Source organism: Mchenga conophoros, linkage group LG15 (assembly GCF_057382185.1).
Source record: "Mchenga conophoros isolate Kocher_MC1m ecotype Shallow Benthic linkage group LG15, M_conophoros_male_GT1.1, whole genome shotgun sequence".
Taxonomy (NCBI): Eukaryota; Metazoa; Chordata; class Actinopteri; order Cichliformes; family Cichlidae; genus Mchenga; species Mchenga conophoros.
This window is the reverse complement of record NC_140540.1, coordinates 28901596-28915880: the sequence shown is the minus strand read 5'-3', so window position 1 is coordinate 28915880 and position 14285 is coordinate 28901596. Positions and strand designations below refer to the sequence as shown.

The 14285-nt window shown below is 41.0% G+C and overlaps 1 protein-coding gene across 3 annotated transcripts in view; it reads left to right on the top strand.

Moving 5' to 3' along the window:
- The window catches only part of tnfrsf21 (tumor necrosis factor receptor superfamily, member 21), a 176222-nt gene that overhangs the window by 91142 nt on the left and 70795 nt on the right, over positions 1-14285 (top strand). For all 3 annotated transcript variants that reach the window (XM_085247103.1, XM_085247100.1, XM_085247102.1), the window contains exon 4: positions 7052-7317. In XM_085247103.1, coding sequence (XP_085103229.1) covers positions 7052-7317 — 266 coding nt within the window. The remainder of the gene's footprint in view (positions 1-7051; positions 7318-14285) is intronic.

Sequence of the window (14285 nt, the reverse complement as noted above, 5' to 3'; positions counted from 1 at the left end):
GGTCTACAATACTTTTCCTGGTGTCCTTCGAAAGCTCTTTGGTCTTGGCCATGGCGGAGTTTGGAGTCTGACTGTTTGAGGGTGTGGACAAGTGTCTTTTATACAGATGATGAGTTCAAACAGGTGCCATTCATACAGGTAACGAGTGGGGGACAGAAAAGCTTCTTACAGAAGACGTTACAGGTCTGTGAGAGCCAGAGATTTTCCTTGTTTGAGGTGACCAAATATTTATTTTCCACCCTAATTTACGAATAAATTCTTTACAAATCCTACCATGTGAATTCATGGATTTTTTTTCACATTCTGTCTCTCACAGTTGAAGTGTACCTCTGGTGCAAATTACTGACCTCTGCCATCATTTTAGGTGGGGAAACTTGCACAATCGGTGGCTGACTAAATACTTTTTTGCCCCACTGTATAAATCTTATAAAGTTTGTATCTATCTTGTGTGAAACTTGTATGAAAAGCATACAAGAGTGAAAACAGATATAAGATCCCTTGAAAAATTATATAATCAAACTTGTATGTTTTGGATACTTACTAAAACAATATATGAAAGTAATGAGAAAGTGGCCACTTTCATGAGTAAATCATATAAGTTTTTACTATATCTTTTCCATATGGGTAGAGATGACAGTAGACTACAGGAGACATCCCTCGACAATGCTCTCCCTCACTATATCAGACAGCCCGGTGTCGACTGTGGAGATCTTCAAGTTCCTGGGTACCACCATCTCCCAGGACCTGAAGTGGGAGACCAACATCAACTCCATCCTCAAAAAGACCCAGCAGAGGATGTACTTCCTGAGACAACTGGGGAAGTACAGTCTTCCACAGGAGCTGCTAGTCTTCTAGTTCTACACTACAGTCATTGAGTCTGTCCTGTCCTCCTCCATCGCAGTCTGGTATGGAGCAACCACTAAACAGGACAATCGCAGACTGCAGTGGATTGTACGGGCAGCAGAAATGTTCATCGGGGCCCCCTGCCCTCCATCCAGGACCCGTACCTCTCAAGAACCAGGAAATGCGCAGGGAAAATCTTCACAGACCCCTCACATCCTGGACACAGACTTTTTGACCTGCTGCCCTCTGGCAGACGGTATAGAAGCCTGCAGACCAGGACCACCCGACATGGGCACAGTTTCTTTCCTCTCGCCATTTCCCTCCTAAACAGTTGAACTGTCACACTGCTCCCACTGCCAGACTGCAACTGCACCTTATGGACATTCTGTGGTATTCATTTCACATTTAACTAGGTTGTAACTGGAAGGTGTGACATTAAAACTACATCTGGTAAAAACCTGTACAAGTGCACACACACAGACACAAAACAAACACACATGTCAAACAAAACAAGGGAGTTACTGTATATTTACCCTACAAACAGATGAAGCAGTGTTTAAGTTTCACTGAAAAGTCACATAAGAGTCAGTGAAAGTAGAGCAGAGAGAGTCTGAAGAGGCAGCAGTGTGTGTCTGAAGGAGATTGTGAAGTACAATGTGACGCCTAAGGCTATTTGAGAGAATTTACTGATACACACTTATGATTCATGGGAGATTGCTTCAGGAATGACAGCTGTCAGTGCAGCTGTGACTGGTTGATGTATTAGTTGGTATTCGTTGATGACTAAATCTGTCACAGCCATTTCTGTGTCTCTAAAAACTACAGCTGTTATAGGCTGACGAATCAGCACCCATAAATGCAGAGTTTAAACGATTCTATGAGATTTCTATAAAACTGAGCAAGGGGCTGACAGTACTGCTGCAAAGAGATTCGTCGCATTAAAACATCTAAAAAAACACAACAGCCTTACTAAATGCCGAGTAGCCCTTCCCAAATCACATAATGAGGACAAAGAACTGCTTGATGCAGATATATCTGAGATGGAGGTACTCTGCGTCAACTGTTTACAAAATAATAAGACCCCTGGACCAGACGGATTCTTAGTCGATTATTATAAGGTTTTCTCAAATAAATTACTGACCCCAGTCACGAATATGATTATAGAAGCTTTAGAAAATAATAAATTACCAGACTGATTGTGTCATGACCCTGTGCCTTCTCGGCTGACTCTGTATGGCTACAAGTGTTTTTGTTGTGCTGCGTCTCTCTCTCTCCCCTCCTGCGCACTGCGCTTTACCGGGGCGGAGTCATGACGGCTCCAGCCCCTAGCTCGGACACCTGCAAACAATCGTCTCATCTCATTCACTTCTTAAGGCGGCTGCTGAGAGTGCTTCTTCACTGGATTATTGTGTAACACTCATTTCTCGCCAGCCTGAGGACCACCGTTTGGTGAGCTAAAAGCCGGAGTCCGAGCTACCTGAGCTTCAGTGAAGGATTGTGTACATAGCCCGCCCCCTTGCCGTGCCTGTGTTCCCCGGAGACCCTCTTCCTGTGCCCCCTCACCTGTATATATCCGCACCTGGTGTCTGTGTGTAAATAAATTGTGAACTTAAGTGACAGTCTGCCTCCGAGTCTCTCCTGAGCCTGACAGATTGGAAATCACAACATTGGATTGGAAGACATGCCTAAGATAATACACACTGACCAAACAGGCTTCATGAAAAACAGGCATGGAGCAGATAATGTACGACGTTTGCGCCATATATTGAATACTGCTCAAAAAAATCAAAACCCCCTGCTAATAATTTCTATGGATGCAAATAAAGCATTTGACAGGATTGAGCCAAACTTTCTATTTCAAATGTTGGAGGCTATGGGCTTTGGAGAGAAGTTTACCCGGTATAATATCTGCCATGTTCCTGAGTCTGACGACTCAGTGTTTTGTGTTTCCTTATATTATTCTATGTTCTTGCTTATTCTGGTTATGTCTTTTGTTAAGGTTTGCCATTTGTTAGGTTTCTGTTCTGTGCCTGCCTGCTCCCACTGCTGTGTTCCCTCTGTCTGTGCATGGTGTCACAGTGTCTGCTTGTGAATCTGTCTGTTAAGTTCAGTGTCTTGTCTGGTTCTGTGTCTGTGAGTTTCCTGTTTTATTCTGAAGGTCTCTATCTCGTGTGAGTGTTCTCAGCCTTACGTCTGTGTCTCGTCAGCCTTGATTTCTCCCAGGTGTGTTCTCCTCCTGTCTCCCATCCCACGATTACGCCTGTGAGTATTTAAGCCCTGTGTGTTCTCCTGCCTGTTGCTGGTTTGTCTGCGTTATCTCCCTCCGTCACCTCCCTGCTTCATTCTGTGTTGCTTCCCCAAGTCTACCTCTGTTGTCTCTGTTCTGGTTTCAGGTTAGTTTTGTTAGTTTTCCCAGTTTAGGTTCTCTTAGGTTTTGTTTTGTGCCTGCTATATTCCAGTTTGTATGTCCATCCTTTTTAACAAAGCTCACTCGCATCTGAAGCTGCCTGCATCTTGGGTCATCTATTAAAACTCACACGGCTTGCCCTGCTAGCCGTGACAATATCATAACAAATAATGTGATGTCAGGCACTTTTTTTTTCTTTTTTTTTTGCCTGTCCCGTTTGGATCTTTAGCCATCAAAATTGTTGTCTGTAGGCCAAGAAAGATGCCAAGCGGATTTACTTTACCAATTGGATCATCATGGCCTTGCCATATTGGTCCATTTGATTGACCTTTATTATAATTATGTATTTATCTGATTGGATTTTCGGTTGTTACAGACGTCCCGTCAAACAGACATGACTGGAGGATAGGACAGGGAGAAAGAATGACAGAAAGAGAGGGAGAGAACGAAAAATAGAGGGGAGAAGAAATGGCGAGTAAAGGGGGAAGAAAAAGAAAAAAACAAACAAAACACCTGGATCACCTGTATTGAGATAAGAAAAAACAGAAGAGAAAACAAACAAAAAAGAGCAACATAATAAATACAACACCATCACAATCACAAAACTAGCTAACAGTAGATACTGAATATTACATGTTATTATACATGTGATCGACAGCGCACAATGTGCTTTGAGGTAGCAGCCAAGACAGGTGTAGTTTGTGTCTTTGAACACCCGTGTGTACACCTCGGGTGTGCACACAGGTGCACACCTGTGTGGATCAGCACGCTTGTATTCAAAAGGTTTCTCCATGTAACAATCTGCTAGGAAGTATGGGAAGCCATAGCCCCGTCCCCCAGGGCATGAAGCAGGTATGGAGGAGATCATTCCCAGACATCCAGAGGCCCCAGAATACGAGGACCCAAGGAGGATCAGCAGGGGGTCAACCGAACCACCCTCTTAGGAAGAGCTGAGGAGAGCCCTGAATGAGAGGTCACCCAGCAGCCACAGCGCAGAGGCCAGAGGGGGTTGCAGTGACGTGCCTGCGGGCTCTGCCGGCAGACAGCTGTCAGGGCTCTAGACTAACTTTTTGACATGGGCGCACCGGTATGCCTAACTTCAGAAATGTAGGCATACCGGCACAAAAGTTATGTGCACTCAAATTTTTCAACCGCATCGCTTAACACCGCAGTTTTACATGTGCACTTTCTTTGGGGGGGGAGTCCATACAGACAATATTCATTTCTAAATTATTAACTAACAAACTTGTGCTTAAAGTGCTTTGTCAATATTGTAGAAAATGTTAAACTTAATCATCATCTTGGCCTCCTCTGACGACCTGTTTGCTGCTGTCTGTTGCTGAAAGGCAGTGGGGAGAGGGGACACTTGGGCAGTGCATTTATTGCATCATATGTGTTTCCTGGATACACTGTGCTTTTTCAGCATTCAAAGATTGATGGCACCGTGTCAGAGCACTGGCTATGAATTTCAGGCAGATCAGGCCTTAACTTAACAAAAAAGTTATCAATAGTTCTTTTCATCTTTTCTTATTACCCGCAGCTACATCCACTTCTCTCAGGCCTAGGCTGCTCAGTAGGGCTGGGTATCATCGCTGATTTCTATAATCCATTCGATTCCGGTTCTCAAAGTCCTGATTTGATTCAATTTAGCCTCAGACAGTCAGAAATATTATAATTCTGATCATTTATCAGTACTGATACACATGAGATTTCATCAGAATTGTGAAAATCACAGCAGATGCCTTTGTGTGAAAGTAACTGAGAATAAAACACAGAAAAACATGAAGGAGATTTTCCTGGTCTGGCTTTTCATAGCAGATAACCTTGGCCTGGTAAATGGCCTGTATTTATATAGCGCTTTACTAGTCCCTAAGGACCCCAAAGCGCTTTACACATCCAGTCATCCACCCATTCACACATACATTCACACACTGGTGATGGCAAGCTACATTGTAGCCACAGCCACCCTGGGGCGCACTGACAGAGGCGAGGCTGCCGGACACTGGCGCCACCGGGCCCTCTGACCACCACCAGTAGGCAACGGGTGAAGTGTCTTGCCCAAGGACACAACGACCAAGACTGTCCAAGCCGGGGCTCGAACCAGCAACCTTCCGATTACAAGGCAAACTCCCAACTCTTGAGCCACGATCGCCCCGTTAAACCTTAAAAATATTCTGCAATATTCTGCAATTTTGCATAATTTTAAGAAGTTTAAATTTCTTCAGTATTGAACAGCGTTCAATAGTGTTGCTGACTTATAAAATAATGATACATTTATTGACTTTCAACAACTAAAAGAAAAATTTAAACTTCCAAGACAAAGTTTCTTCAAAGAGAAATCCAAAGGGGCATTCCCCGAGATACCAAAACAAACCTCTCTTGAAACCCATCTTTGCACCAAACCGTGCAAGTCAATAAAAGGAATAGCATCTTCTATATATGCTATTATCAGTGAAAAGTTACCTGATCACAACAAAGCATCCATAAAAAGAAAATGGGAAACAGACCTGGGCTATGTTTATGAAGAGGTAGAATGGCACCACTTATTGGAACAGGCACAGACCATGTTAATCTCTATAAGACACAGGCAAATGCAATTTAACATATTTCATAGGATATATTACACCCCTTACAGACTACATAAAATTGAGTAATTATTCCCTCCAGATATACATGCTGTGGAATTGCCCAGTGATAGAACAATTTTGGAGACGCGCCATTGTAATAATCTCAAGGGTAATGGGAATCCCAATTGAACTGTACCCAAAACTATGGATTCTAGGTGACACAGCTTCTATTAATGTGAATTACTAGAAGAAATATTTTATTTTACTTGCGAGTACAGCGTTGAAAAGATGTATTCTGCTATATTGGAAATCTGAAAATCCTCCAACACTGAGACACTGGATTAATGAGCTAGTGTCCTCCTTTGACTACGATGACCTGGATGACTGAGAACCTTCACAGACATAGTGTCCTACTGCACACCTGAGAAGATATCGTAGTGTAAAAGGGAAGTATGAAACCTTTGAAAAAATCTGGGGCCCCTTGTTGGCAGTACTACCGTCTCTGGACTTGACAGATTATAGTGGTGACTCAAAATTCTTAATTGCCCCTGGGTCTGTTTTAAATTGATCCCCGGTTCAGCTTTCCTGGCTTGACTTCCTGATTGATGTGGTTTTACCGTGAAGTGCGTTGATTCCTGAACACAAGAGTTTCTATAAATAAGTGTGAATATAAACTGTCTAGATATAGGAATGTAAGGAGATTGAGAGCCATACAAGGTTAGAGGGATGGGGGGAGGGTGGGAAAAGTTCGTATAATGTGTTCTATACTTTTTGTTTTGCTGATTTTATTTGTTCTCTTTTGTCTTGCATACTGTCTCCTAATTCTTTCTTGTAATTACCAATATTGTTATGTTATTATTATTATTATTATGTTATTACTTTTTGTGTTTGGTTTTCAGATTTTTGGAATTATCCTTGAATGGCATGAAAACAAGAATATACACTTAAGAGTGTTCCTGTAGTCACAATAACTTGCCATGTTGTAGTGAGTTGTAGATATTTGCTTTGTGTCATAATTGTGAGCTTTTTGTTTTTGGTTTTTTTTTTTGTTTGTTTTTCAAATTTAAAAATGAAAATAAATCTTACGAAAAAAAAAAAGATTGGTGATTAGTGCAATCAATTTACCTCTCCCCACTAACTAATAAGGTTTTTCTCTTTGAATAACCCATTAGTTCCTGAACAAATGATCACATGTGTTCTCTAACTGTTTTTTCTCCATCTTTTGGTGTTTTAGGAGTGGATATCCTGAAGCTCGTGGCAGCCCAGGTGGGGACGCAGTGGATCGACATCTATCAGTCGCTGGCTAATGTCACAGAGCGTGAGGTGGCTGCCTTCTCCAACGGCTACTCTTCTGATCATGAGAGGGCGTATGCTGCGCTGCAGCACTGGACGATCCGGGACAGCGATGCCAACCTGGCCAAGCTGATCAACGCCCTGCACCGGCAGCGCCGCATCGATGTGGTGGAAAAGATCCGCTGTGTAATGGAGGACAACCCACAGGTAGGCCTAATTAATGTCGAGGACAGACAGTCTACTGCCCCCCTGCCCTGTTTTCACTGAGGATATCTGTAATGTTGCTGTCTTCACATCTTCACATCCAGAGGTGGGTTGAGTATCCAAAAATTGTACTTAAGTAAAATAAAATAGTAAAATATTATTACTCAAGTAAAAGTGAAAAGTAGTTGTCAAAAAAATTGCCCAAATAAGAGTAAAAAAGTAATTGGTGAAAATGTATTTTTTAAATAAATGCTATCAGACAAACATAAATAAATAAATATACAAATGTTAGTATTTTCAAATAGAATATATGTATATGTACAATTCTAATTTCCAGATTTCAGTTTTTCACAACATAAAGCCTTTTTAACCAATATCTACAGTAAATAATATAAATATATAAACAGTGCAAACCATTTCCAGTGACGAGATATGCTGTGAACTTTATATTCATTTTTGCTCTAAATGGCACAGCAGCCTCAGAGAAAACATTAGAACATAACATGTAACATAAGACTGATATCAAACTAACCAAAGCTAAAAATATATTTAGAGTAAACTTACTGCGACACGTTTCCACAGGTTACATGAGTTGAGTTTTTTCACGCTGAAAAGTCTGTTTGCTTTGGCTCACACTGTAGAAACCAACACTGAAAATATAGCTGTTCTTTTGTACTGCTTTTAAGTGAAACAATCTTTGTATTGTTTTGATACAAAACAATCCAACTCTTCAGTTGGATGGTGTTCATCCAACTGAAGAGGATGAACACCCTTGGTGTTCATCCTCTTCAGTTCTAGCGGAGACAGTTGACTCTGCCATGTTTTCATGTGTTTCTTCTTTCCATGTATCTACACGCTACTTTAAAACACTTGGGTCGCTCTGTCCGCCACAGTTTCAAACTGGTCATGTGACTGCATCTGATTGGTAAAGGAGTTACAAGAAACTCCACTGGCAGAATGATCCATTATTAGCAGTATTATGTAATTGGGGCAGGGATAGCTCAGTAGGTAAAGTGGTCGCCCCATGATCGGAAGGTCGGCGGTTCGAATCCACTTAACGGCTACCCTGAGGTATCCCTGAGCAAGGTACCGTCCCTACACACTGCTCCCCGGGCGCCTGCTTAGTGGGCTGCCCACTGCTTCACTGAGTGAATGGGTCAAATACAGAGAAAAACAAGTAATTTCCCCATGGGGATCAATAAAGTATCCATTATTATTATTAATTATTAAACTGATTATTTAAAACAAAGTAATGAGTCAAATTTTGCCAAATATTGCCGAGTAAAAGTACCTCTCCAAAAGTTGAAATTGTTCATCTGGACGTAGCGTTTTGTGGGAGAAACATTTTGTGGGAGAAACGTTTCGTCACTCATCCAAGTGACTTCTTCAGTCTCAGCTGACTGCAGTTTTCCCCAATCTTATAAACAGTTGAGACGCATTTTTTCTAAACACCAGCTCTCTGTGGCTTTTAAAAACGCTGCGCCAAAAATTGGTCAACCCCAACGATGGGGTCCCCTGACACAAACAGAGTAACATAGTGTACGCTGTTAAGTGCCAAGAGGATTACCAGGATTTATACATCGGGGAAACCAAACAACCTCTGGCTAAGAGGATGGCACAACACAGAAGAGCTACCTCGTCAGGCCAGGACTCTGCAGTCTATTTACACCTACAGGCCAGCGGACACTCTTTCAAGGATGAGGATGTACATATCTTGGACAGTGAGGAACGCTGGTTTGAGCGCGGAGTCAAGGAGGCCATTTACGTGAAAAGGGAAAGACCATTTTTGAATCGAGGAGGGGGCCTAAGGGTACATCTTTCGCCATCTTACAATGCTGTGATTGCAGCCATTCCTCAACTCTCTGTGAATGGTACTCATGGCCATTGATCAGTGGTCTTTGATCAGTGGGTTTTGGTCAGTGGTTGTTGATCAATGGTAGAGATGGACCAATCCGATATTACGTATCGGTATCGGTCCGATACTGACCTAAATTACTGGATCAGATATCGGAGAGAAATAAAAAATGTAATCCAATCCATTAAATATCACAAAAGCACCTCACAAAACTTGCGACACGCCGTAACTCGCCTCATAACCTTAGCACGTCGGAGCAGTATGCATCACGTGATAGAGCGGCTGTGGTGTGCGAGACCTGTCGGTGGTCTGGTTCAGCATTTGGAGCCGGCATTTCATCTCCGACAAAGTTATCCCCGAGAGAAGTAAAGCAAGTGTGTAAGTTCATTTCTGAATGTTTGTAAAGCATTCCCACGTTAAGCTTAACAACCGATTTATGGAGCGACTGCGTCTTCTCTGTCCCTCCCTCTCCTGCTGCTACTTCAATCATGAAACTGCTTAATGATCAGCTGATCGGCTTTTCTGTCGCGACTCCGTCTCTCTTGTTTGTTTTAAGCTGTTGTTAGAATTTATTTAATATTACTTTCTACACCAGGATCCTTTTCTACGTAGCTGACGGCTGGTAACTGTGCAGGGGCGGATCTAGCAAAGTTTAGCCAGGGGGGCAGGTAAGGCATTAACAGGGAAAAGGGGGGCACAAAGAAATACTTTTCTTTCTTATTCTCATTTAAAAAGTCTAGCTTTTATTAAATAATTATCTGACACCCAAAGTTTTAATTTGATCTAAAATGAATAGAAGTCCATTACTGTATATAGTAACTATTATGTCTAATATATACCCTAGTAAGCTATAGTACTTTTTCCTTTGGGAAGGTACCATCTGTGCAGTCTGCAGTTCTGTTAAAGAAAGATGTTGAATCTATTTAATATTTCTTGAAAAATAATTGATTTCTGTGTATTTTCTTTTCACACTGCATCAAATTAAGGTTGATTATGTCGATTAAGCATCATGAGGTGGCGCGTGAGGAGTGGTTCCCTATTTTTTATTTTTTATTTTTTTTGCTGGAAGTTAGGTTGCTTAATATTTACGCTAAGTACTCTTTAAAATACCAGAATAGGGAGGATGGTGTAGGTTTATGTTTATTAGATTGATCAGTATTGCTGAACTATGAAATATTTTTTTTTGCATACAGGTATAACAGAATAGCTTTAGTGTTGTTGTTTTTTAAACTTGAGTATGAACTTATACAAAATGCAGCAAGATATTTAAAAAACAGTTTTATTGATTAAAAAACACTATATCGGATTCATATCGGTATCGGCAGATACCCAAATTTATGATATCGGTATCGGACATAAAAAAGTGGTATCGTGCCATCTCTATGGTCATGAGAATTTGCATAATTAAGATTAAGGAACTGACCTCCCAGCTCATTGTTCCTTCTCTGGGCTTGTTTCAGTCATTATGCAAATGTACTGTTTATAAGATTGGGGAAAACTGCAGTCAGCTGAGACTGAAGAAGTTATTGGGATGAGTGAGAAAACGTTTCTCCCACAAAACGCTACGTCCAGATGAACAGAATCAACTTTTGGAGATATACTTTAAAAATAAATGTTTTTCAAAAACTTACTCAAGTAAATGTAACGGAGTAAATGTAACTCATTACTACCCACCTCTGTTCACATCACATCGTCAGCTCTGTTCTCTGAATGTCTCTTCTACTGACAGCTAATTTTGGAGAACATCTTTCCAATATGTCCCTCTGAAGCTGATCCCTCTGGGTTACTTCACTTGGACAGATAGAGTTGACATCTAAAAAGCTTTGGATGAGATTTTAGTCTCTTTGAGGGCAAGATGAACACTGTGTAAACTACAGAGTAGGCAGCAGTTCATTGGAGCTTTTCAGTTATTTATTCTTTTTTGGTGACATTTGTAGCCTGTGTCTAAAATACATGACAGTACTTAGTATTTAAAGTCGGATGCTGTATTATGTGATTCAAAACATGTTAGATGTTATTTATCAGAGTATTTACAAAGCTTTGAAAGAATAGCCTGCTAGCGTGCTGTAGCTTAGACATCATCTGGGGTACATTTGGCTTTGAGAAAAATGTTTCTTCAGTGATGTGTTGAACATCTTATGTTATCCAAGCACCTAGTGTTGCATCTTCCTTTGCACCGTTGCTGTTTGGAGAGGATAGTGAAAAGGTCTTGAGACATGCCTTTTTTATGTTTATTAAAGTTCTATAAGTATGTATTTCTTTATATTTTGTTAGGAAAATGGATAATAAATCATTAATCTTTCCAAGCCTTTGGTTTGCTACAAACACTCTCTGCGTTAATGATCTTTGGTTATATACCAGAATACTACTGCATTTGTATGTTAATAATATCTAAGCACGGTGGCACAGCAAGAAGGTCCTGAGCTGTGATACACTTCTAGCCAATCATTTTACGTTTCTGAGGATAGTAGGCGGGTCCAGGTACGTACGTTCTTTTAGAGCAGAGCTACAGATTAAAAATGCCCTAGGCGAAGCGGTCAAAAGTCTGGCTGTACTTCACAGCAAAATATGCAAACTCAGCAGCCTGCAACAAGTGCTTTAAGCTGATACTGTGATACTGTCAAAGGAGGTAACACCTCAAATCCGATGAAACACCTGGCGACGCATAGCGTTTTTTTTTTTTAAAGCCAAGAAATGCGCTGTATTTGATAGCTTGCTGCGAGACCTCACACAGAGTGCATCTACTGCGGGTGTGGTGCCTGTTATCAGACGCGGAGTTAGCAACATCCCCAAAAACACGAAGAGGAGAGTCCTGACCCCTAGCCTTGCTAGTGTAGCAGAAATGATGATGGATGATGATGGCAGCAGCAACCGTTCTTCTCTGCGTGAGTAACGTGAGGCTAACCACGTTATTACATTAATGCATGTAAGGTGAACTAGCAAACATCATCATCATAGCTACATGCGGCTGTCTTCTTGTTTGATGGCAGATGCTCCCTTCACCCTGGCCAAAAAGGCTAAAATGACCAAAGAAAAAGAGGGAAACAGTTAAACGAGAGGTTTTTGGATAAAGTTTGTGTTTTTTCCATTGTTTAAGCACTGCCTCCAGCCAAGAGTGATACCATATATGCCCCATAGCTGCAGAAAAGGCTAACATTGTTATCTTTTTACAAAAACCAGCTGAACATGAGGTTTTTGGACCAATTTTGTGTTCTCCATTCTTTAAGCACCGGTTTGAGCACCGGCACCGTTTCAAAAGTACTGATTTGGCACCGGTATCGGATAAAACCTAAACGATACCCATCCCTAATGATTACACAGATATTTAAATTTGGGCACCAACATATAATGACACAAACACATTTTTCCCATCTTCAGATGAGTATATTTTATTTTTGTGATCCTCACCTGCAGATTTTCTCTCAAAAGAAGGCAGAGTTCAAGAGACAAAACAACGTGGTTGTCAAAGTTGTGAAGCCCATCTGTCCACTCCTGGTATCTGTAGACCATCTGGCACTGAGGACACAATCTATGGTGTGTTGAAACATCTGTTAAAGACAAATCACATTAATGTCATGTAACAGGGCAGCCCTTAGCGGCTGGAAACACAGTGAGACAGACCAAGGCAAGTGTAGTGGAACAAAGTATTTATTTGCTATATGGCTCTCCTTAAAACAATTAACTTGTCGAGCTTCTTCACAGCACAAAAATCCATCCTCTAATGACAACTGGCAGCCTTAAATATGTTCAGCTGTCACAGACTTAACCATTATTCCACTCTCAGGTAAATTCTTAAATCCCAACCTTCCACCACAGTATACAATATATCAATAAGAATAAATAAATACATAAATACATTTTCACATTTACATATTAATAAATACTTCACACTTTAATGTTACACCAAACCCAATATTATAAAAACCCAGAAACCCAAGCACAAAAAGATTCACCACACTCTCTTTACCAATGGTCTCTCCCGGAACCTTTAAATGGTGTCTGGACCCCCGGGGAAACATTTGCCCAAACACCTTGAAGAGGACACAGGCAAGAAAGGTGAGTAATCATTAACTTACAAACACTTATTTGCACCACTTTTATCCCTAGATTTCACACACACATGCATTAGTTTTCCTTATTGGTAAACCTTAATCACAATCTCAATCACCATTCTTCTCTCCTGACAGACAACCACCACATTCCTTGATGAGGAGCAGCTGTGCAGGATCTGAAACAAGGCTACCAACTGATTTTAAAATTCCCAATAAATAGTCAATAAATATTTAAACTTCTTGTGTGCAAATCCATGCTTAAAGTGCAATGCTCATAAAGTACTTGATAAGGTGCTTTTAATAAAGTGAAAGGTGTGCTCTAAAGTGCTATACAGACAATACAATATAAATAAATGCAGTAAGGGAGTCCTCTTCCTTTTTTTTTTTTTTTTTTTTTTTTTTTAAATGACATCAGAAACAGCAGTATGCGACATTACGTGATGGCAGAGCTTCAGTTCATCCTTTGTCATTTTATTTTTTTTATTTTATTTTTTAATAAATAGGACAGGGGGAATGAATGAGAGAAAGAGGGGGAGAGAAAGAAAGAAAACCAAAGGGGAGAAGAGACGGTGAGAAGAGGGGGGAATAGAGAGAAAAAAAAAAAAGAACTCCTGGGTCACCTGTATGGAGAGAAAAAAAAAAACAAACAAACAAAAACAAACAAACAGAGGAGACAGCAAACAACAAAGAGCAACATAATAATAGAGAAAACAAAGCACCATCACAATAAACTAGCTAGTCATAGATATCAATATTTACTAAATAATAAACGATATTGTGCAGCACGCAAGATAGACAGCGCACAGTGTGCTTTGAGGCAGCAGCCAAGAAAGCTTTAGTCCGCGTCTGTGAATACCCATGTGTGCATACCTGTGTGGATCAGCATGCTTGCATTCCAAAGGTTTCTCCATGTAATGATCTGCTAGGGAGTGTGGGGGGGCCACAGCCCCGTCCTCCAGGGTGTGAAGCGGGTATGGAGGAGATCAAAACTCTAGACATCCAGAGGCCCCCAGAACACAAGAGACCATGGAAGACCAACAGAGGGGCAGCCGCGCCACTGTTCC